This window comes from Haliotis rubra, unplaced genomic scaffold, assembly GCF_003918875.1.
Source record: "Haliotis rubra isolate DU_JTF1 unplaced genomic scaffold, ASM391887v1 Scf93, whole genome shotgun sequence".
Lineage (NCBI taxonomy): Eukaryota > Metazoa > Mollusca > Gastropoda > Lepetellida > Haliotidae > Haliotis > Haliotis rubra.
The window spans coordinates 1,365,980-1,388,136 of NW_025767668.1; the positions used below are offsets into that span (position 1 = coordinate 1,365,980).

The 22,157-nt window shown below is 46.7% G+C and overlaps 1 protein-coding gene and 2 long non-coding RNA genes across 4 annotated transcripts in view; 1 reads left to right on the top strand and 2 right to left on the bottom strand.

The window, feature by feature from the left end:
• Positions 1 to 230: 230 nt before the first annotated feature.
• Positions 231 to 1,172, bottom strand: LOC124264583. The gene is made up of 3 exons (XR_006895174.1): positions 943 to 1,172; positions 578 to 635; positions 231 to 320 (listed from the first exon to the last, which is right to left on the bottom strand). It is a non-coding gene; the product is annotated as an uncharacterized LOC124264583 (long non-coding RNA).
• A 5,216-nt stretch (positions 1,173 to 6,388) lies between these two features.
• LOC124264582 lies at positions 6,389 to 8,275 on the top strand. Its single transcript, XR_006895173.1, has 3 exons — positions 6,389 to 6,409; positions 7,652 to 7,759; positions 8,030 to 8,275. It is a non-coding gene; the product is annotated as an uncharacterized LOC124264582 (long non-coding RNA).
• A 1,483-nt stretch (positions 8,276 to 9,758) lies between these two features.
• LOC124264581 (beta-1,3-galactosyltransferase 5-like) overlaps positions 9,759 to 22,157 on the bottom strand; it is a 32,946-nt gene continuing 20,547 nt past the window's right edge. For both annotated transcript variants that reach the window (XM_046699331.1, XM_046699332.1), the window contains one exon: positions 9,759 to 11,735. In XM_046699331.1, the coding sequence (XP_046555287.1) occupies positions 10,534 to 11,715 (1,182 nt within the window). In that variant the 5' untranslated portion in view covers positions 11,716 to 11,735 and the 3' untranslated portion in view covers positions 9,759 to 10,533. The remainder of the gene's footprint in view (positions 11,736 to 22,157) is intronic.

The following is a 22,157-nucleotide window of genomic DNA, read 5'->3' on the forward strand; positions in this document are numbered from 1 at the left end:
ACACACCATAGGAGCTTCCCCTTACAGGAGACAGGACCGCACTGGTCAACACAGACCATAGGAGCTCCCCCTTACAGTATACAGGTCCGCACTGGTCCACACAGGCCATAGGAGCTCCCCGCTAAAGGATACAGGATGCAGGATCGCTCTGGTCCACACAGGCCATAGGGGCTTCCACTTACAGGACACAGAACCGCACTGGTCCACACAGACCATAGGAGCTCCCCCTTAAAGGATACAGGATGCAGGACCGTTCTGGTCCGCACAGGCCATAGAAGCTCCCCCTTCCAGGACACAAGACCGCACTGGTCCACACAGGCCTGAGTTGCTCCCCCTTACAGGACACAGGACCGCACTGATCTACACGGGCCATAGGAGTTCCCCCTTACAGGACACATGAAAGCTTTGGTCCACACAGGCCATAGAGGCTCCCCCTTACTGGACACAGGACCGCACTGGTCCACACACGCCATAGGAGCTCCCCCTTACAGGATAGAGGATGCACGACCGCACTGGTCCACACAGACTATAGGAGCTCCCCCTTGCAAGACAGAGGAACGCACGGGTCCACAAGCACCATAGGAGCTCCCACGTACAGGACACAGGACCGCACTGGTCCACACAGGCCATAGGAGCTCCCCCTTACTGGACACATGAAAGCTTTGGTCCACACAGGCCATAGAGGCTCCCCCTTACTGGACACAGGACCGCACTGGTCCACACAGGCCATAGGAGCTCCCCCTTACAGGATAGAGGATGCACGACCGCACTGGTCCACACAAACTATAGGAGCTCCCCCTTGCAAAACAGAGGAACGCACGGGTCCACAAGCACCATAGCTGCTCCCACGTACAGGACACAGAACCGCACTAGTCCACACAGGACATAGGAGCTCCCCCTTACAGGATACAGGTCCACACTGGTCCAAGTAGACCATAGGACCTCCCCCTTACAGGACACAGGACCGCACTGGTCCACACGCACCATAGGAGCTCCCCCTTACAGGACACAGGACCACACTGGTCCACACAGACCACAGGAGCTCCCACTTAAAGGATACAGGATGCAGGACCGCACTGATCCACACAGGCAATAGGAGCTCCCCCTTACAAGATACAGGATGGAGGACCGCACTGGTCCACACAGGCTGTAGGTGCTCCCCCTTACAGGACACAGGATGCTGGACCGCACTGGTCCACACAGACCATAGCCTCTCCCCGTTACAGGACACAGAAACGCACTGGTCCACACAGGCCATAGGAGCTCCCCCTTACAGGACACAGGATGCAGGACCGCACTGGTCCACACAGGCCATAGGGGCTCCCCCTTACCGGACACAGGACCGCACTGGTCCACACAGGCAATAGGAGCTCCCCCTTACAGGATACAGGATGCAGGACCGCACTGGTCCACACAGGCCATAGGGTTCTCCCCCTCACAGGACACAGGAACGCACTGGTCCATACACACCATAGGAGCTCCCACTTACAGGACACAGGACCGCACTGGTCCACACAGACCATAGGAGGTCCCCCTTACAGTATACAAGTCCGCTCTGGTCCACACAGGCCATAGGAGCTCCCCCTTAAAGGATATAGGATGCAAAACCGCGCTGGTCCACACAGACCATAGGGGCTCCCACTTACAGGACACAGAACCGCACTGGTCCACAGACCATAGGGGGGAACTTAAAGGATACAGGATCTGCACTGGCCCACACAGACCATAGGAGCTCCCCTTACAGGATACAGGTCCGCACTGGTCCACACAGGCCATAGGAGCTCACCCTTAAAGGATACATGATGCAGGACCGCACTGATCCACACAGGCAATGAGAGCTCCACCTTACAGGATACAGGATGCAGGACTGGACTGGTCGACACAGGCCATAGCAGCTCCCCTTACCGGACACAGGATCACACTGGCCCACACAGGCCATAGGAGCTCCCCCTTACAGGATACAGGTTCGCACTGGTCCACACAGGCCATAGGAGCTCACCCTTAAAGGATACAGGATGCAGGACCGCACTGGTCCACACAGGCAATGGGAGCTCCCCCTTACAGGATACAGGATGCAGGAACGGACTGGTCGACACAGGCGATAGGAGCTCCCCCTTAAAGGATACAGGATGCAGGACCGCTCTGGTCCACACAGGCCATAGTCGCTCCCCTACAGGACACATGAAAGCACTGGTCCACACAGGCAATAGGGGCTCCCCCTTACAAGACAGAGGACAGCAATGGTCCACACGCACCATAGCAGCTCCCCTTTACAGGACACAGCACCGCACTGGTCCACACAGGCCATAGCGGCTTCCCCTTACTGGACACACGACCGCACTGCTCCACACAGGCCATATGAGCTCCCCCTTACAGGATACAGGATGCAGGACCGCACTGGTCCAGACAGGCCATATGAGCTCCCCTTTACAAGACAGAGGACAGCAATGGTCAACACGCACCATAGGAGCTCCCCCTTACGGAACAAAGGACCGCACTGGTCCACACAGGCCATATGACTTCCCCCTTACAGGACACAGGACCGCACTGGTCCACACAGACCATAGCAGCTCCCCCTTACAGTATACAGGTCAGCGCTGGTCCACACAGGCCATAGGAGCTCCCCCTTAAAGGATACAGGATGCAGGACCGCTCTGGTCCAAACAGGCCATAGGAGCTCCCCCTTCAAGGACACAAGACCGCACTGGTCCACACAGGCCATAGTCGCTGCCCTTTACAGGACACAGGACCGCATTGATCTACACAGACCATAGGATCTCCCCGTTACAGGACACATGAAAGCACTGGTCCACACAGGCAATAGGGGCTCCCCCTTACAGGACACAGGACTGCACTTGTCCACACAGGCCATAGGGGCTTCCCTTACTGGACAGAGGACCGCACTGGTCCACACATGCCATATGAGCTACCCCTTACAGGATACAGGATGCAGGACCGCACTGGTCCAGACAGGCCATATGAGCTCCCCCTTACAAGACAGAGGACAGCAATGGTCCACACACACCATAGGAGCTCCCCTTTACAGGACACAGCACCGCACTGGTCCACACAGGCCATAGGGGCTTCCCCTTACTGGACACAGGACCGCACTGCTCCACACAGGCCATATGAGCTCCCCCTTACAGGATACAGGATGCAGGACCGCACTGGTCCACACAGGCAATAGGAGCTGCCCCTTACAGGATACAGGATGCAGGACCGGACTCGTCCACACAGGCCATAGGGGCTCCCCCTTACAGGGCACAGGAACGCACTGATCTACACACACCATAGGAGCTTCCCCTTACAGGAGACAGGACCGCACTGGTCAACACAGACCATAGGAGCTCCCCCTTACAGTATACAGGTCCGCACTGGTCCACACAGGCCATAGGAGCTCCCCGTTAAAGGATACAGGATGCAGGATCGCTCTGGTCCACACAGGCCATAGGGGCTTCCACTTACAGGACACAGAACCGCACTGGTCCACACAGACCATAGGAGCTCCCCCTTCCAGGACACAAGACCGCACTGGTCCACACAGGCCATAGTCGCTCCCCTTTACAGGACACAGGACCGCATTGATCTACACAGACCATAGGATCACCCCGTTACAGGATAGAGGACCGCACTGGTCCACACAGGCCATAGGAGCTCCCCCTTACAGGACACATGAAAGCACTGGTCCACACAGGCAATAGGGGCTCCCCCTTACAGGACACAGGACTGCACTTGTCCACACAGGCCATAGGGGCTTCCCCTTACTGGACAGAGGACCGCACTGGTCCACACATGCCATATGAGCTACCCCTTACAGGATACAGGATGCAGGACCGCACTGGTCCAGACAGGCCATATGAGCTCCCCCTTACAAGACAGAGGACAGCAATGGTCCACACGCACCATAGGAGCTCCCCTTTACAGGACACAGCACCGCACTGGTCCACACAGGCCATATGGGCTTCCCCTTACTGGACACACGACCGCACTGCTCCACACAGGCCATATGAGCTCCCCCTTACAGGATACAGGATGCAGGACCGCACTGGTCCACACAGGCAATGTGAGCTCCCCCTTACAAGACAGAGGACAGCAATGGTCCACACGCACCATAGGAGCTCCCCCTTCCGGAACAAAGGACCGCACTGGTCCAAACAGACCATAGGAGCTCCCCCTTAAAGGACACAGGACCGCACTGGTCCACTCAGGCCATATGAGCTCCCCCTTACAGAACACAGGATCGCACTGGTCAACACAGGCTTTAGGAAGCTCCCCCTTACAGGATACGATTCGCACTGGTCCACAGGCCATAGGAGCTCCCCCTTAAAGGATAAAGGATGCAGGACCGATCTGGTCCACACAGGCCATAGGAGCTCCCCCTTACAGGAAACAGGACCGCACTGGTCCACACAGGCCATAGGGGTCCCCCTTACCGGACACAGGACCGCACTGGTCCACACAGGCCATAGGAGCTCCCCCTTACAGGATACAGGATGCAGGACCGCACTGGTCCAGACAGGCCATATGAGCTCCCCTTTACAAGACAGAGCACAGCAATGGTCAACACGCACCATAGGAGCTCCCCTTACAGGAACAAAGGACCGCGCACTGGTCCACACAGGCCATAGGACTTCCCCTTACAGGACACAGGACCGCACTGGTCCACACAGACCATAGCAGCTCCCCCTTACAGTATACAGGTCAGCGCTGGACACAGGACCCACACAGGCCATAGGAGCTCCCCTTAAAGGATACAGGATGCAGGACCGCTCTGGTCCAAACAGGCCATAGGAGCTCCCCTTCAAGGACACAAGACCGCACTGGTCCACACAGGCCATAGTCGCTGCCCTTACAGGACACAGGACCGCATTGATCTACACAGACCATAGGATCTCCCCGTTACAGGACACATGAAACCGCACTGGTCCACACAGGCAATAGGGGCTCCCCTTACAGGACACAGGACTGCACTTGTCCACACAGGCCATAGGGGCTTCCCCTTACTGGACAGAGGACCGCACTGGTCCACACATGCCATATGAGCTACCCCTTACAGGATACAGGATGCAGGACCGCACTGGTCCAGACAGGCCATATGAGCTCCCCCTTACAAGACAGAGGACAGCAATGGTCCACACACACCATAGGAGCTCCCCTTTACAGGACACAGCACCGCACTGGTCCACACAGGCCATAGGGGCTTCCCCTTACTGGACACAGGACCGCACTGCTCCACACAGGCCATATGAGCTCCCCCTTACAGGATACAGGATGCAGGACCGCACTGGTCCACACAGGCAATAGGAGCTGCCCCTTACAGGATACAGGATGCAGGACCGGACTCGTCCACACAGGCCATAGGGGCTCCCCCTTACAGGGCACAGGAACGCACTGATCTACACACACCATAGGAGCTTCCCCTTACAGGAGACAGGACCGCACTGGTCAACACAGACCATAGGAGCTCCCCCTTACAGTATACAGGTCCGCACTGGTCCACACAGGCCATAGGAGCTCCCCGTTAAAGGATACAGGATGCAGGATCGCTCTGGTCCACACAGGCCATAGGGGCTTCCACTTACAGGACACAGAACCGCACTGGTCCACACAGACCATAGGAGCTCCCCCTTCCAGGACACAAGACCGCACTGGTCCACACAGGCCATAGTCGCTCCCCTTTACAGGACACAGGACCGCATTGATCTACACAGACCATAGGATCACCCCGTTACAGGATAGAGGACCGCACTGGTCCACACAGGCCATAGGAGCTCCCCCTTACAGGACACATGAAAGCACTGGTCCACACAGGCAATAGGGGCTCCCCCTTACAGGACACAGGACTGCACTTGTCCACACAGGCCATAGGGGCTTCCCCTTACTGGACAGAGGACCGCACTGGTCCACACATGCCATATGAGCTACCCCTTACAGGATACAGGATGCAGGACCGCACTGGTCCAGACAGGCCATATGAGCTCCCCCTTACAAGACAGAGGACAGCAATGGTCCACACGCACCATAGGAGCTCCCTTTACAGGACACAGCACCGCACTGGTCACACAGGCCATATGGGCTTCCCCTTACTGGACACACGACCGCACTGCTCCACACAGGCCATATGAGCTCCCCCTTACAGGATACAGGATGCAGGACCGCACTGGTCCACACAGGCAATGTGAGCTCCCCCTTACAAGACAGAGGACAGCAATGGTCCACACGCACCATAGGAGCTCCCCCTTCCGGAACAAAGGACCGCACTGGTCCAAACAGACCATAGGAGCTCCCCCTTAAAGGACACAGGACCGCACTGGTCCTGGTCCTCAGGCCATATGAGCTCCCCCCTTACAGAACACAGGATCGCACTGGTCAACACAGGCTTTAGGAAGCTCCCCCTTACAGGATACAGGTTCGCACTGGTCCACAGGCCATAGGAGCTCCCCCTTAAAGGATAAAGGATGCAGGACCGATCTGGTCCACACAGGCCATAGGAGCTCCCCCTTACAGGAAACAGGACCGCACTGGTCCACACAGGCCATAGGGGTCCCCCCCTTACCGGACACAGGACCGCACTGGTCCACACAGGCCATAGGAGCTCCCCCTTACAGGATACAGGATGTAGGACCGCACTGGTCCACACAGGCAATAGGAGCTGCCCCTTACAGGATACAGGATGCAGGACCGGACTCGTCCACACAGGCCATAGGGGCTCCCCCTTACAGGGCACAGGAACGCACTGGTCCACACACAACATAGGAGCTTCCCCTTACAGGACACAGGACCGCACTGGTCAACACAGACCATAGGAGCTCCCCCTTACAGTATACAGGTCCGCACTGGTCCACACAGGCCATAGGAGCTCCCCGTTAAAGGATACAGGATGCAGGATCGCTCTGGTCCACACAGGCCATAGGGGCTTCCACTTACAGGACACAGAACCGCACTGGTCCACACAGACCATAGGAGCTCCCCCTTCCAGGACACAGGACCGCACTGGTTCACACAGGCCATAGTCGCTCCCCTTTACAGGACACAGGACCGCATTGATCTACACAGACCATAGGATCACCCCGTTACAGGATAGAGGACCGCACTGGTCCACACAGGCCATAGGAGCTCCCCCTTACAGGACACATGAAAGCACTGGTCCACACAGACAATAGGGGCTCCCCCTTACAGGACACAGGACTGCACTTGTCCACACAGGCCATAGGTGCTTCCCCTTACTGGACAGAGGACCGCACTGGTCCACACATGCCATATGAGCTACCCCTTACAGGATACAGGATGCAGGACCGCACTGGTCCAGACAGGCCATATGAGCTCCCCCCCCTTACAAGACAGGACAGCAATGGTCCACACGCACCATAGAGCCCCCTTACAGGAGGACACAGCACCGCACTGGTCCACACAGGCCATATGGGCTTCCCACAGGCCATTACTGGACACACGACCGCACTGCTCCACACAGGCCATATGAGCTCCCCCTTACAGGATACAGGATGCAGGACCGCACTGGTCCACACAGGCAATGTGAGCTCCCCCTTACAAGACAGAGGACAGCAATGGTCCACACGCACCATAGGAGCTCCCCCTTCCGGAACAAAGCACCGCACTGGTCCAAACAGACCATAGGAGCTCCCCCTTAAAGGACACAGGACCGCACTGGTCCACTCAGGCCATATGAGCTCCCCCTTACAGAACACAGGATCGCACTGGTCAACACAGGCTTTAGGAAGCTCCCCCTTACAGGATACAGGTTCGCACTGGTCCACAGGCCATAGGAGCTCCCCCTTAAAGGATAAAGGATGCAGGACCGATCTGGTCCACACAGGCCATAGGAGCTCCCCCTTACAGGAAACAGGACCGCACTGGTCCACACAGGCCATAGGGGTCCCCCCCTTACCGGACACAGGACCGCACTGGTCCACACAGGCCATAGGAGCTCCCCCTTACAGGATACAGGATGTAGGACCGCACTGGTCCACACAGGCAATAGGAGCTGCCCCTTACAGGATACAGGATGCAGGACCGGACTCGTCCACACAGGCCATAGGGGCTCCCCCTTACAGGGCACAGGAACGCACTGGTCCACACACACCATAGGAGCTTCCCCTTACAGGACACAGGACCGCACTGGTCAACACAGACCATAGGAGCTCCCCCTTACAGTAGACAGGTCTGCACTGGTCGACACAGGCCATAGGAGCTCCCCCTTAAAGGATACAGGATGCAGGACCGCTCTGGTCCATACAGGCCATAGGGGCTCCCACTTACAGGACACAGAACCGCACTGGTCCACACAGACCATAGGAGCTCCCCCTTCCAGGACACAAGACCGCACTGGTCCACACAGGCCATAGTCGCTCCCCTTTACAGGACACAGGACCGCACTGATCTACATAGACCATAGGATCTCCCCGTTACAGGACAGAGGACCGCACTGGTCCACACAGGCCATAGGAGCTCCCCCTTAAAGGATACATGAAAGCACTGGTCCACACAGGCAATAGGAGCTCCCCCTTACAAGACAGAGGACAGCAATGGTCCACACGCACCATAGGAGCTCCCATTTACAGGACACAGCACCGCACTGGTCCACACAGGCCATAGGGGCTTCCCCTTACTGGACACACGACCGCACTGGTCCACACAGGCCATATGAGCTCCCCCTTACAGGATACAGGATGCAGGACCGCACTGGTCCACACAGGCAATAGGAGCTGCCCCTTACAGGATACAGGATGCAGGACCGGACTCGTCCACACAGGCCATAGGGGCTCCCCCTTACAGGGCACAGGAACGCACTGGTCCACACACACCATAGGAGCTTCCCCTTACAGGACACAGGACCGCACTGGTCAACACAGACCATAGGAGCTCCCCCTTACAGTATACAGGTCCGCACTGGTCCACACAGGCCATAGGAGCTCCCCGTTAAAGGATACAGGATGCAGGACCGCTCTGGTCCATACAGGCCATAGGGGCTCCCACTTACAGGACACAGAACCGCACTGGTCCACACAGACCATAGGAGCTCCCCCTTCCAGGACACAAGACCGCACTGGTCCACACAGGCCATAGTCGCTCCCCTTTACAGGACACAGGACCGCACTGATCTACACAGACCATAGGATCTCCCCGTTACAGGACAGAGGACCGCACTGGTCCACAAAGACCATAGGAGCTCCCCCTTACAGGACACATGAAAGCACTGGTCCACACAGGCAATAGGGGCTCCCCCTTACAAGACAGAGGACAGCAATGGTCCACACGCACCATAGCAGCTCCCCTTTACAGGACACAGCACCGCACTGGTCCACACAGGCCATAGGGGCTTCCCCTTACTGGACACACGACCGCACTGCTCCACACAGGCCATATGAGCTCCCCCTTACAGGATACAGGATGCAGGACCGCACTGGTCCAGACAGGCCATATGAGCTCCCCTTTACAGGACAGAGGACAGCAATGGTCCACACGCACCATAGGAGCTCCCCCTTACGGAACAAAGGACCGCACTGGTCCAAACAGACCATAGGAGCTCCCCCTTAAAGGACACAGGACCGCACTGGTCCACACAGGCCATAGGAGCTCCCCCTTACAGAACACAGGACCGCACTGGTCCACACAGGCTTTAGGAAGCTCCCCCTTACAGGATACAGGAACGCACTGGTCCACACAGACCATAGGATCTCCCCCTTACAGGGTACAGGAACGCACTTGTTCACACAGACCACACAGACAGACTCAAAGTGTAACAGGGTACAGGACACTATACAAATATCAACACATTTCTATACTGATCATCCAACATACAACGAGTATTACATACACAGAATGATTACACTTAACAGAATGATGATAGCATTACATTCACTTAAAATAGCGAACGTTGTTCAACACAAAGACAAGAGGTTATGGTAATACCATCTGAACACCTGCACACATCCTTGTTACAACAATGTATAACAGAGGTGAACCCATGGAACCCCGGAATCCCGGAACCCCTGAAGAACAACAACAACGAAATAGTTGACATAACACCGTGCGTGACTATCGGTCATAGATAATTATTTACAAACAACTATCTTTTTAGAAAAAATATATAGATAATATAAATATTTCGTTACAAATAATAACATAAATATTACCCAAACCAAAATATGTATTTTTCGAAGACACATAATGGCGAACCATTCATCAATTCATAAGCATATGTTTGTGTATGGAGACAACATTCCTTATACAGGTTTGTTTATTTGTTGTTTAACGCCGCACTCAGTTACATCATGGGTGAAGCATCGAATCTGGACTAGAAAATCCAGGGAATAACTTCATGAGCTTCAATCTTTACAACAGGAATTTGCATCAACCAAGTCAGCGAACCCATTCACCCGGTCCCGCTAGTAACCTCTGCTGACAAGGATTTTTTGCAGTCGATCGCATTGTGGGTAAAAAGTAGCAACATTCTACATCTCCTGGTGCCACTGGTGTTCAAAGGTACACTAACACCTTCACCGTGTGCATTTTCTAGCCGCATAATTTAGGATTTTCTAATTTAACCCATATGTCTCTTGCATACTTTGCTGATACATCTCTTCCAGCGAATTTCTTCCTCTTTGCAAAATCACAGACTCCCGGCCTTCCATAGGGATTGTATTCATTACTGGGTATGGCTTTATGATTTGCCCCAACAACCTTTGCAAGGATCCCTGTGATATGGGCATCCTCCATGTTCACATAGGGCATATATTCTGCAGCTTCCAGAATCTGCATGGCCGTATTGGTTGGCAGAATATAGATATTGCCTTTCACATGAGGTGGATAAACACGGAAGGGGTAGGCTTGTTGACTCACCCCGTATTTCCCCGATGTTTGATGGATTTCATTGGTAAAATATGGTCCGATGATCCTACTGTTCCAGTCCGTTGACTGTAAACGTTCTACCAACCATGGGATGTGGACAAACGAATCCTCGTCGTTTTTCATAATGAATTTGGTTCCGGGACAATGATTTTTTACCCACTTAAATCCAGAAAGAACTTTATAGGTAAGATTGAAATAACTTTCTTTAAAATTTGCCTGGACAATGTCATGATTCTCTGAAGCTTCCTTCAGTAAGTCTTTATTTTCTGAAACATTTCCAGTTTCACCGAAAATAAACACAAGTCTGACAACAAGTGATAAGGATGTCCCAGCCCATGTGTTATTGCGTGTGAAGCTGCCCCAAGTCTCGCGTATCGAGTTCCTAAAATCTCTGTGTGGGATCATTGACAGGACAAGGATAATTAAATCCGTCTGACCATCAGCACACACGTCACTAGCTATTGTAAACTTAAAATCCAATGGAGTAACTTTGTGTTCCCGACGTTTGAAAAATGCTGGGTTATCGTTAGGATGATTCCAAGTTTGAACTTTTAATTGTGGTTTCGGTTTAGGGGATATACTCTGCACATTGTCCGATTGTTTTCTGTCATGGTCGGTTGTAACACTACTACCTGACGGTGTCACAGTTTGAGTCCAGATTGTAGTGTGAGGTTTGTTGATATGTTCAGCGTTGTTGTCTGATAGGATTCTTGCTCCGTCGTTGTAGACTCCGACTTGTGGTATTACGTCTTGGTATTTGAAGGCCACCAGAAGAGCAACTGCTAATATGCCTATGAGCGCCAGAAGGCCACTTTTAACAATTTTCGTGGCTCCACGTGGAAACATAGCAGTCTGTTTTGGTGTTTCTGAAATCCGAATATAACAATTAACGAATATTTAACGAACGACACGACACGCATTAAGTATAAACCACACTCACTATTATTACATAAAATATCGTTAGGCATTTGGTTGGTTTGTTGTTTAACGCCGCATCCATCTATACTCCAGCTATATGGCGGCGATCTGTAAATAATCGAGTCTGACAGCATGCACATCGATCTACGAAATTGGGATACGATGACATGTGTCAAGGAAGTCAGCGAGCCTGACCACCCGATTCCGTTAGCCGCTGCTCACGACAGGTATGGGTTGTTGAAGACCAATTCTTACGCGGATCTTCATGGGTTTGGGATATGCAATGTTATACACACCTGGAATTACCGGTACTGATCAGATGTCAGGTGGTATAGCCGTTGCTATAAAACATGAATAGTAAACTATTTCTGAGAATAGATGTGTAAATGCAAGATTTCCCTATAAACATTTCAGTGTATTAACTGTTTGAAATGGAATTGTAATCAAAATTATTACAATTTGTTTTAATCATTTTATCAATGGTGATCCAATAATAAAAACACTTTGTTATTAATCTAAAGTTCAAATTCCACGCAATCTTTATCAATTCTAAGACTTGTGTTATGTACACTGGTATTTTCATTGAGGTGAGGTAAATCTATCAAGCATGCTTACAAAAGTCTTTCATTAAAAATGTATCTGTCGTATTTTTTTACGCATTTCCTCACACGATTAAATTCACTAGTGGTATATTTTGTTTTGAGAAGAGACGGGAGACCAGTCTAATGCAATTGACAAGAATTGATGAACAAATGCATTTATTTAGCTATTAAAATGCGATATTTGATAAAGGACGCATTTTATCCAAAAAGGAATTCTTGTAAGATAGGGGATGCACAAAGACCGACATCTGTCTCCAGTTTTTCTATAATCAGAAAGTGGCAAACAAACGCTATGTTTAATTGCATGGGTTTGACAGAAGTTCAGTCTGATGTTTTACAATTTAGTCTTAGTCACAGTCACGTTGGAACAGACTGTCGGGTTTGCCTGAATTAATTAGGATTCGGGTTAAGAAAACTTATCCAAACAATAACTTAAAGGCTCATATTGGTAGGCTTGCCCTTTCAAGATTGTTGACTGCGTACAAGGCCTCCTGCATAGTGCTAACTTAACCTGTAGTCGCTGAATATATGTAATTTCAACAGAGAAAACTTGAACTGAAAAGGAGGTTCGAAGGAAATCTAGACTTGCTTCATTTAGAGCTTAGCACATTGCAGAAAGGGCTGGACATAAGGGGGGGGGGGGATAATGCGGTTCAGGGACTGTGAGACAGACTAACATGGTGCATGACTTAAGCCCTAGCTTCATCAGCTGCTCGACACATCCTGTACTTGTTAATTATAAACTGAAAGATATTAAGGAAGAGTTTTTAATAGATGTCAACTGCTTTATGATGACGAGCACAACGTTTAGGAGTATATCCTTACTTCTTCATCAGTTGAATGAATGGTATGAGACAAAGAGCATATATATAAATCCTGCGTCCAATACTCATAAAAATTGACAATGGACGGAACACAATGTATTAGCGCACCCACAGGGATGCATAAATACTTTTTGTAAAACTTCCAATCAAGTAAAACATAAGTTATCAAAGAGTTCGCTACTCGCTGGGTTATGGTTTCATTTGCAATTCAATTACTGTAACAATTAATGTGATGTTCATGATACACAAGACCAATAACATTATTAATAATAATAATTAAACGCAAACTGAGGCCAGAACAAACAAATGGAAGCCAGAATAAAATAATTTGCAAGACTCTGATGAAGCTTTAAGTACAGACAGCAATGAAACAATGATCAAAGCAATAGTACCAGGCAAATACACATACACACGCATGCTCGTCGTCATATGAGCCAAATATTCTCAAGAACGACGTTAAACCCAATTTCACCTCACCTCTTGGTGAGACCAGAGACCATATAGATATGGTCTCTTGTGAGACGAAATAGCTGATGAGTGACAGGGCCTTGGTAGGGTATGGTGATTCTAATGGGTGATGGGGCAGGTTTGGATCTAGGATCGGAGTTGTTGGGGGAATTGCGGATGGTTTAACAGACTAGGTGGGCAGGATAGCTGATGGTTTGGAAGACTAGGTGGGCAGGATAGCGGATGGTTTGGAAGACTAGGTGGGCAGGATAGCGGATGGTTTGGAAGACTAGGTGGGCAGGATAGCGGGTGGTTTGGAAGACTAGGTGGGCAGGATAACTGTTGAGGGAAGTGAAACAGGTCCGTGCCCGTGTTTTCGTATCTCTTTGGTTTCATGATTCTGAAGCAATGACACACTTTATACAGGGTTAATTAAATTCGTGACATTCATATGACTTACGGTATCAATATACATTGCGAGTATTATTATTCCAAGATAATTTAGTATTTTTGCCTTTTTGCGATGTTTCTTTCATCTATAGATTTGAACGTGCGAGAAGAAGCAGTGAAAGTAAACGTGGACACCCTATGCAGACTAGCAGGCTTAACCGAGGAAGGCAGGTTCCGCCATCAGTAAGATAATCTCGTTATTTTGTTTTCAGTTACGTCGCGTTTTGGTAGTGTTTTTAACATGTGTCACAATGCACAGCGTAAATTGTCATACCATGCTACAACTAAAGTAAAACAGTTTTATCAACGTTTAATCAATACTGATAGATAAAGATATATCTCTTTTTAAAATTTTCCAAATAACTGCTTTGTTCATGTCCATTATGCTGTGGGGGAACCGAGTCTGATGAACCAACGAAATGGGACTTTACCTAACATTATGTACTTCAGTACTTACAAATGCTTTAAAATTAAGTCGCATAAAGCTATAATTAGAAAACAATAAAAGTGTGTTTACGGCCTGACAAAAAATATGCGTTGATAATAGTATTGTTAATAGTATTGATAATAACTTGACTAGAAAATCCAGGGAATATTGATAAAATGTTTTTGGAAGAGACCACTACATATCACCGCAGCCTCTCCATGTGCTGGATTGACTACAAAAAAGCATACGACCCTGTCCCCAATGAATGGATTCTGAAGTCTCTTCATTGTATTGAACTCCCGAAGCGACTACTTGATTTACTCAAGTGTTTAATGAGTTGCTGGTCGACTCAACTTGAAATGTACTCGCAAGGGCAGGTGCGGACTTCGGAATCTATTCCAATCAGAAGGGGAATATTCCAGGGGGATTCCTTTAGTCCTTTGCTTTTTTGTCTGTCTTTAAATCCTTTGAGCTTTCTGCTCAATAAAAAGGAGGTGGATGAATCACCAGTGTAGAAATAGTAATCTTTATATTGAAAGTTGGTTTGATGGAGGTATTGACTCAATATGAGACATTTGGGGAGAAAATGTGTTTTGGGTTGTTGTTGTTGTTTTTTTCTTTCAATGAATTAAAAAACCTTTATCGCATTAAAGGAACTGTTTTAGAGTACAATACACTTATTTTGACTTTTGCAAAAACCTGAAAAACCACTCTTTCTTCTCATGCAATTAACACTCAAAACCTCAAACTAAACTCAAGTCTTCAAAACTTATTTTCTAAAAAGGAAGGTGGTAGGAATTACTATGACAAAATGATTGCTTGTTACACTCTCCACAAGGTGTGTCATAAATGGCAGAAAGAACTTGACAGAAATATTTCATGGAATACTGTTTTTACAAAATACAGAAATTGTACCAAGGATGTAAAACTGTTAGATTTTCAGTACAGATTCATGAATGTAGCAATTTAGCAAGGAGAAGAGCTATTGCAAATGAAACTTATAAATAAAATTATTTGCTGTATTTGTCAGTCTGAACCAGAAAATCTCCACCACGTGTTTAAAGAATGTAAATTTGAGCATGAATTCTGGAGACAAGTTGAACATTGTTTTAAGCAGTATATCACTTTTGATATTGTGATCACAGATTTTGATATTCTCTTTTGCAATAGCTCTTATGGTCTATTGACTTCACATATAATCTTATGAGCCAATAATATATATCCATATTACAAGCATCAAACAAAATATGTTATCAATAAAAGGTTTTAGAAACAAGGATGTTTTCAAGGTTCAAGAAATCATTGCAAAGAAGAATAACACTGTGCCTTCATTCCATGGAAAATGGAAATATTTGATCACTGTATTGCAGTCTTAATGTAGTTGTCTCATGTCTTAAATCTTGTCTTTTATCAATACTCATCGTATACAACTTATAACAGTTTTGATGGTCATACTTGCTTATTTTACACACCCTTCAGTACAGTATCCAACGATGATTTCTAACTTTGATTTCAAACAATGTATTGCTGCTTTATATAAATTATATAAAATTGTTATTCATACATATTATGTTTATTTGTACACACCCTATCTGATTGTACACCTACTGAATTGAAATGACTAAAAGGATTTAATAAAAAAAATGAGGGTTACCATCCCGGACCTCCTCAGCACAGATCCCCAACACCGCTTACTCATCTCCTTTTACATGGATGACATTGGGCTCCTTGCGAAAGGAGATACCAATTTGAAAGAGCGGGTTCTCCATTTCTAATGATATTGGCATGACATTCAGACTCGACAAATGATGGATCGGTCAAGTTACAAGGGGGAGGAGTTATTGAGCATCTGGTGGAAGATCAGGCCTACAACTATCATGGAATGCAAGTCCGAGACAAGCTCCAGAATGCCATGATTCAAGACAAACTTCGGGCCGAGTATAAAACTCGCTTAAACAAAATTTGGAGCTCAGAGCTAAATACTTGAAACAAGGTCAAAGCTACCAATACTTTTGCTGTGCCAGTCCTGTCCTATTCCTTTGGATCAGTTGTAGGAGTAAACAAGACATCCAGAGTCTTGACCGCCTGACCAGAAGGATCATGTCTGATAACAGAGCCCACCACCCTCGGTCCTCTCTTAATCGATTATATATACTATTCACACATTGCTAAGGATCAAATCATGGATCCAACAACAAAAAACATGATGTGGGGTCAAATTTTGTTAAATATCTAAGCTTATTGTAAGCATGGATCCTAGGTTTCAGTTAGTCATTTCATCTTGTGGAACCCATACCTGATATTGATAGGTGTTGTGTACTTGTCAATGACTCGTTCCATGATTTGCAGAATGGTTGATTGGTGCCTTGAAAACCATCTTTATGGTTACTCGTGTATCAAGTGAATAAGGTTAGATTAAAATGACTGTTTAGCTAAAGAGGGGTTACCATATTATCATTTATCCAGTTTCAAATGGATACAATTTCAAAATATAAATCTACGTTTAAGTAAACTTGAGAATTATTGTGATCCTTAGCAAAGTCGAGGCTCTTCATGATAGATCCTCTGGTGAAGACTCATGATGAAAGCAAGGAATTCCACAGCTATTTTAAGCACGCCAAGGTTGTTGGACAGAATCTGAGATTTGAAGTTTATATTGTTGATGGCAATGTACTGCTGGACGATACAGCGATGGGAGTAAACCACGTGAAGTCCTTCACCAAGTCTGCCCAGAGTTGGTCATCTGTGGAGAGGCTTTCTGAGAAAGCATTGCATCATGTGTACATGCAGTGTGTGGAACGGAATAGCAATCCAACCGACTCCTTCGCCTGGATGAAGTCGGCTGGTCTGAAATGTGAAACTGAGGGCTTCCTTTTTTGCTGCTCAGGACCAGTCACTTCCCACTCGCAATCGCCTAAATGTGATTCTTAAAGAAAATATCAATATGAAATGTCGACTTGCAATGAATTCATGGAGACTGTCCAACACCTTGTCAGTGGATGCCCTTCCTTGGCACAAACAGCATATCTTAAAGGACATGATGGCATGGCTCGTTGCTTCTACTATCGTCTTCGACATGCCTGTGGCTTTGACTCCGAGGTCCATCCATGGTACGACCCTGAACATGTCCAGGGCGTCATGGAAATGGCAGCCTTAAAACTGTTTGGAATATGCCCATATACAGCCTCAGAAGATTTCCACCCAACAAACCTGATCTTTTTGATAAAGCTAATGAATTTATTTATATCACTGAATTTTCTGTCCCTTTTTGACAGTAGTGGGATTGACAAGATTCAGGAAAAGCATGATAAATATGCGGACCTCGCCTTTGAAATGTCTCGTTTGCATCCCAAGTACACTGTCGTCAGACTGCCCCTTGTTCCCGGTGCACTTGGTTTGGTACCTCCAGTTCTCTTGTCGTAGATCAGGAGAGAGCCCGGGTTCTCCACAGGGAAGCACAGCCCTTCTGACACTCTGGGTGTTTGGGAGCCTTCATATTCTCCGGAAGGTTCTAAATGGGATCGACGAGGCAGCGTTTCCTGGGAGAAGTCCCATTCGCTGTCTGGGCTGCGTGTAGAGGGGGCAAGGGCCTTGAGCTGATGATGAGCCTTACCAGCCTTACTGTGCCAGGATCACCCGAACCCTCTCTGCTGCATTTTCATCTTTAATCTGTAATTGATAATACTAATGATATTAGTATCGATTATAGTATTGATAATAGTATCGATTATAGTATTGATAATAGTATTGCTGCAAACTCAACTGATGTAAACAATGAAGATGTACTTTTCAAAACTGATTTATTGATGAAACACCTGTTAATGATGCGTAACATGCTTGTTCAAATATGCAATAAAGTGATAACCTACAACGCTTAAAATATAAATGACGTTTACTTCCTTAAGATAAGCCATGTATACAATTAAAAATACAAAAACATATTTGCAGAGGCAGCCGTGATTTTTAAGAAGGAGAAGTGAGTTTAGAAGGACTGCAAGAAGAAGCCAAAAAGACAGCAGAGGTAAACAAACGTAAGTTGCAATATATACATACAGAAGAATTATTTGTATTGACAACATTTGCATTGTAGCATAATAGAATGCAGTGTTTGTGTTTGTTTGAATCCCTGTAACAAAACTGACATGATAAGTTTTTTAATTGAACTACTGATTCTGATTGTACCTCAATAAAGACCCATCAAGGTGAACAAAATAGGTCAATATTAGTGGTTATTTAAAACAGACACGGAACTATTGTCGATTTAAGTTTAACACGGTTGCGTTTTGTCCTCCTGAGAGGGTACGTAAGTCCCGAAGCATTCAAATCCAGAAAAAAAAAAAAATTACCAGATTATTAAATGAAGTATTTTTGTCATTTTAATTTTGACTTGGGTCGATGAAGGCAGCACTGTAAGTCCCCGGCCCATGGTCCCTAGTATGGTGATCAACCTTCAGTTGCTGTGATCTATAGCCCGTTTATAAGTTAAGTTTAACACGGTTGCGTTTTGTCCTCCTGAGAGGGTACGTAAGTCCCGAAGCATTCAAATCCAGAAAAAAAAAAAAATTACCAGATTATTAAATGAAGTATTTTTGTCATTTTAATTTTGACTTGGGTCGATGAAGGCAGCACTGTAAGTCCCCGGCCCATGGTCCCTAGTATGGTGATCAACCTTCAGTTGCTGTGATCTATAGCCCGTTTATAATTTTTACTGTTGTCTATTGTGATTTTTTTTTATGATAGCGTACTAGTTTTCAATTAAGGGCTGTGATACTCTAGTATTTTACTGTCCTTCGATGACAGGTTTTTACGTTCTCAATTTACTGAGTTTAATATTGATTTAAATGCAATTACTTTTGTCACGATATGGCTGAAATATTGCCGACATGACGCTAAATATTAACTTGCTCACTCGTTTGTTACGTCACATAACTGTTTTAAATGTTTGGATATGTTTGTGCCTCTACATTACTTTTCATTTGATACCCAGGTTTGGCTACCCCTACCGCCAACACCTTTGGCAAATTAGAATAAGATAGATTTAGTGAAGTATATTTGTCGGTAGTGGTTTACCTGAAATGACAAATACTGACATTACAGATTCTTTGTCCCGCAAAAAAAATACATTCGTAGCCAGCATAAAATGGTAACCTCTCGTAGCTGTATTATATAATATCTTGGTTTCCTTTCAGAAACCGCAGGTGAATCGCTTTCCGTGTGTTGAAAGAATAGATGACAACTGACGTGGTGTTTAAATTACAGAACCCGTGAAGGTCCGGGTTAGAATATTGGCCTTATGTAACCCATGCTTCTCGTAAGGGGCGACTAACGGGATCGGATGGTCAGGCTCGCTGACTTGGCTGGCACATGTCATCGTATCCCAATTGCGTAGATCGATGCTCATGCTGTTGATCACTAGATTGTCTGGTCCACACTCGATTATTTACAGACCGCCGCCATATAGCTGGAATATTGCTGAGTGTGGCGTAAAACTCACTCACTCTAAATTACAGAAACTAATCAACAGAATACATTTGTATATATCTACCGGGGAGGACTTTTCCGAAGGGGAAGATGAATGCGAGATCTACCTTAGAGACCGTAAACTTGGCGATCTGAGCTTGTGGATCTGCGCCCCCGTATAGTTGGAACATTGCTGAGTGCGGCGTAAAACTAAACTCACTCAATTGTGAATCGGCACGTTAAACGCCGCGATGGACAATCAAGGCGAACTTCAAAAAGGGATGGAGGTCCTGCATTCTTTGAGCGAACCTATGACATGCCAAGTGAACGTATGCCGCCATTAGATGCTCCCACCTATACCATACGGACAGCCCGAAAACCGCACTTCATGTCTCATAAGTATCATATGTATCACAAATAAATCATTTGAGATGACATTGTTTGTTATCTTTATTGTTTTGGTATTGAAACAAATGTGGACAAGCTTACAAGCGAGTAACATTTTAATGTACCCCGCTGTAAATGGCAACTCATTTGGTACTTCGCGGTAGTAATTCTTTATCTCGAATAACACTGAATCAGATACGATGTACGGAAATTACCGATGTTTTGCGAATGCAAATCGATGGAAGGGAGATGACTCTAAATCTGTTTTTGTTGTCTGCAAAATCTGCTTCAAACAATTCAAAATTAACATTAAGGTGTTCGGTAAGATAAATAGTTGTTCACTGGTCCCTCGGGCCCATGGGTTGATGTACCCTCGAGGTGTCCTCCCAGTACGCAGACAGGCAGTTCGCAGACACCTTAAAACAATAACATTTACGGTTCAATGAACAGATTAGCTACTACCCGTTACCTACACATTATAATGGAATAGTCCAAATAAGAACGCAAGAAGATATCTGAAGCTGTATTATTTACTTTGAAAGATGGCCGAAAATACATTTGAATGCTCCTGCAAGAAACAAAACAAAATAAAACCAACTTGATTTTCATAAACATTCCGCTTTAACCTTCTCGAAAACATTGTCAAAATGACATCTAAAATGATTGGAGCATTTCAGAAATTAAAGTTCCGACTGAACAGATCAACACCAGTTTTTCTTCAGGACTTACTCCCACCTGTAATAGGCAACCAGATAAGTTATGAATTAAGAAACTCCAATAATTTTAGCCAACCATGTACAAGACAGAGGTACTCAACATCATCTTTTATTCGATCAGCAGTTAAAATATGGAATAATAATCCCATAGCTATAAGGAACTGCAACTCTGTTGCATCATTTAAATCTTATATCATGTGAAAGAAAAGTGTGCACCTAAATATTATTCATACGTAATAAAGAAGTTAAATGTTTGCACACAAGATTAAGATATATATGACGAGTAGTCAGTTAATTATGATTTATTTAGAATAAATATAAAAAGTGACGCATCATTACTTCCTTGAATGTCAATTGTTTACTAATCAAAGTAAACTGTTAAAATCTTTAGAAAGTATTGTTAAAATTAGAACATTGACTGGTCTTAATCTTATCTTTCATGGCAATGCAGGTCTCCCATTAACTGAAAAGCTGAATGTTCTCAAATATGTACATATCTCTCTGTCATTTATCTATATCTCTCAAACAAAAGGTGCCTCAGTTAACTTCTGTTGTACATATCCTATTATTGGGAGAGGGCTTTTCTTAGTTGGATAAGTTGTGCCCAAACCTTTGCTTGAATGCATAAAATGTTTAAAATAATAAACACAATCAAACCTCTCAGTGACAAACCTGATTTTATATTCGATAATAATTGATAGTAAAAATAATTTTGAGAAGAGAAGAGCGATTATCATTTAATCACAACAAAGTTTTATTTACACACAATCAACTTCTCAGTAAGGAACCTGTTTCAGGCTCACCCTACTCACTGAACAGTGGACTGTTCCATTATACCCGTAGGTGTTGCCCTAATTAACCTTCTAATTCAGTGTCTGTCAACTGGCTGTCTGTCAAATGGGTGTCTGTCAATTGGGAGATAACCACCCTCGATGTTTGTTTATGTTACTCTCGCCCTTCGGCCTCAGGGAACATAAACAAACATCGAGGGTACATCAACCCATGCCCCCCTCGTGACTAGTGAACAACTTATATTTTTTACCACTGTGCTTTTTAA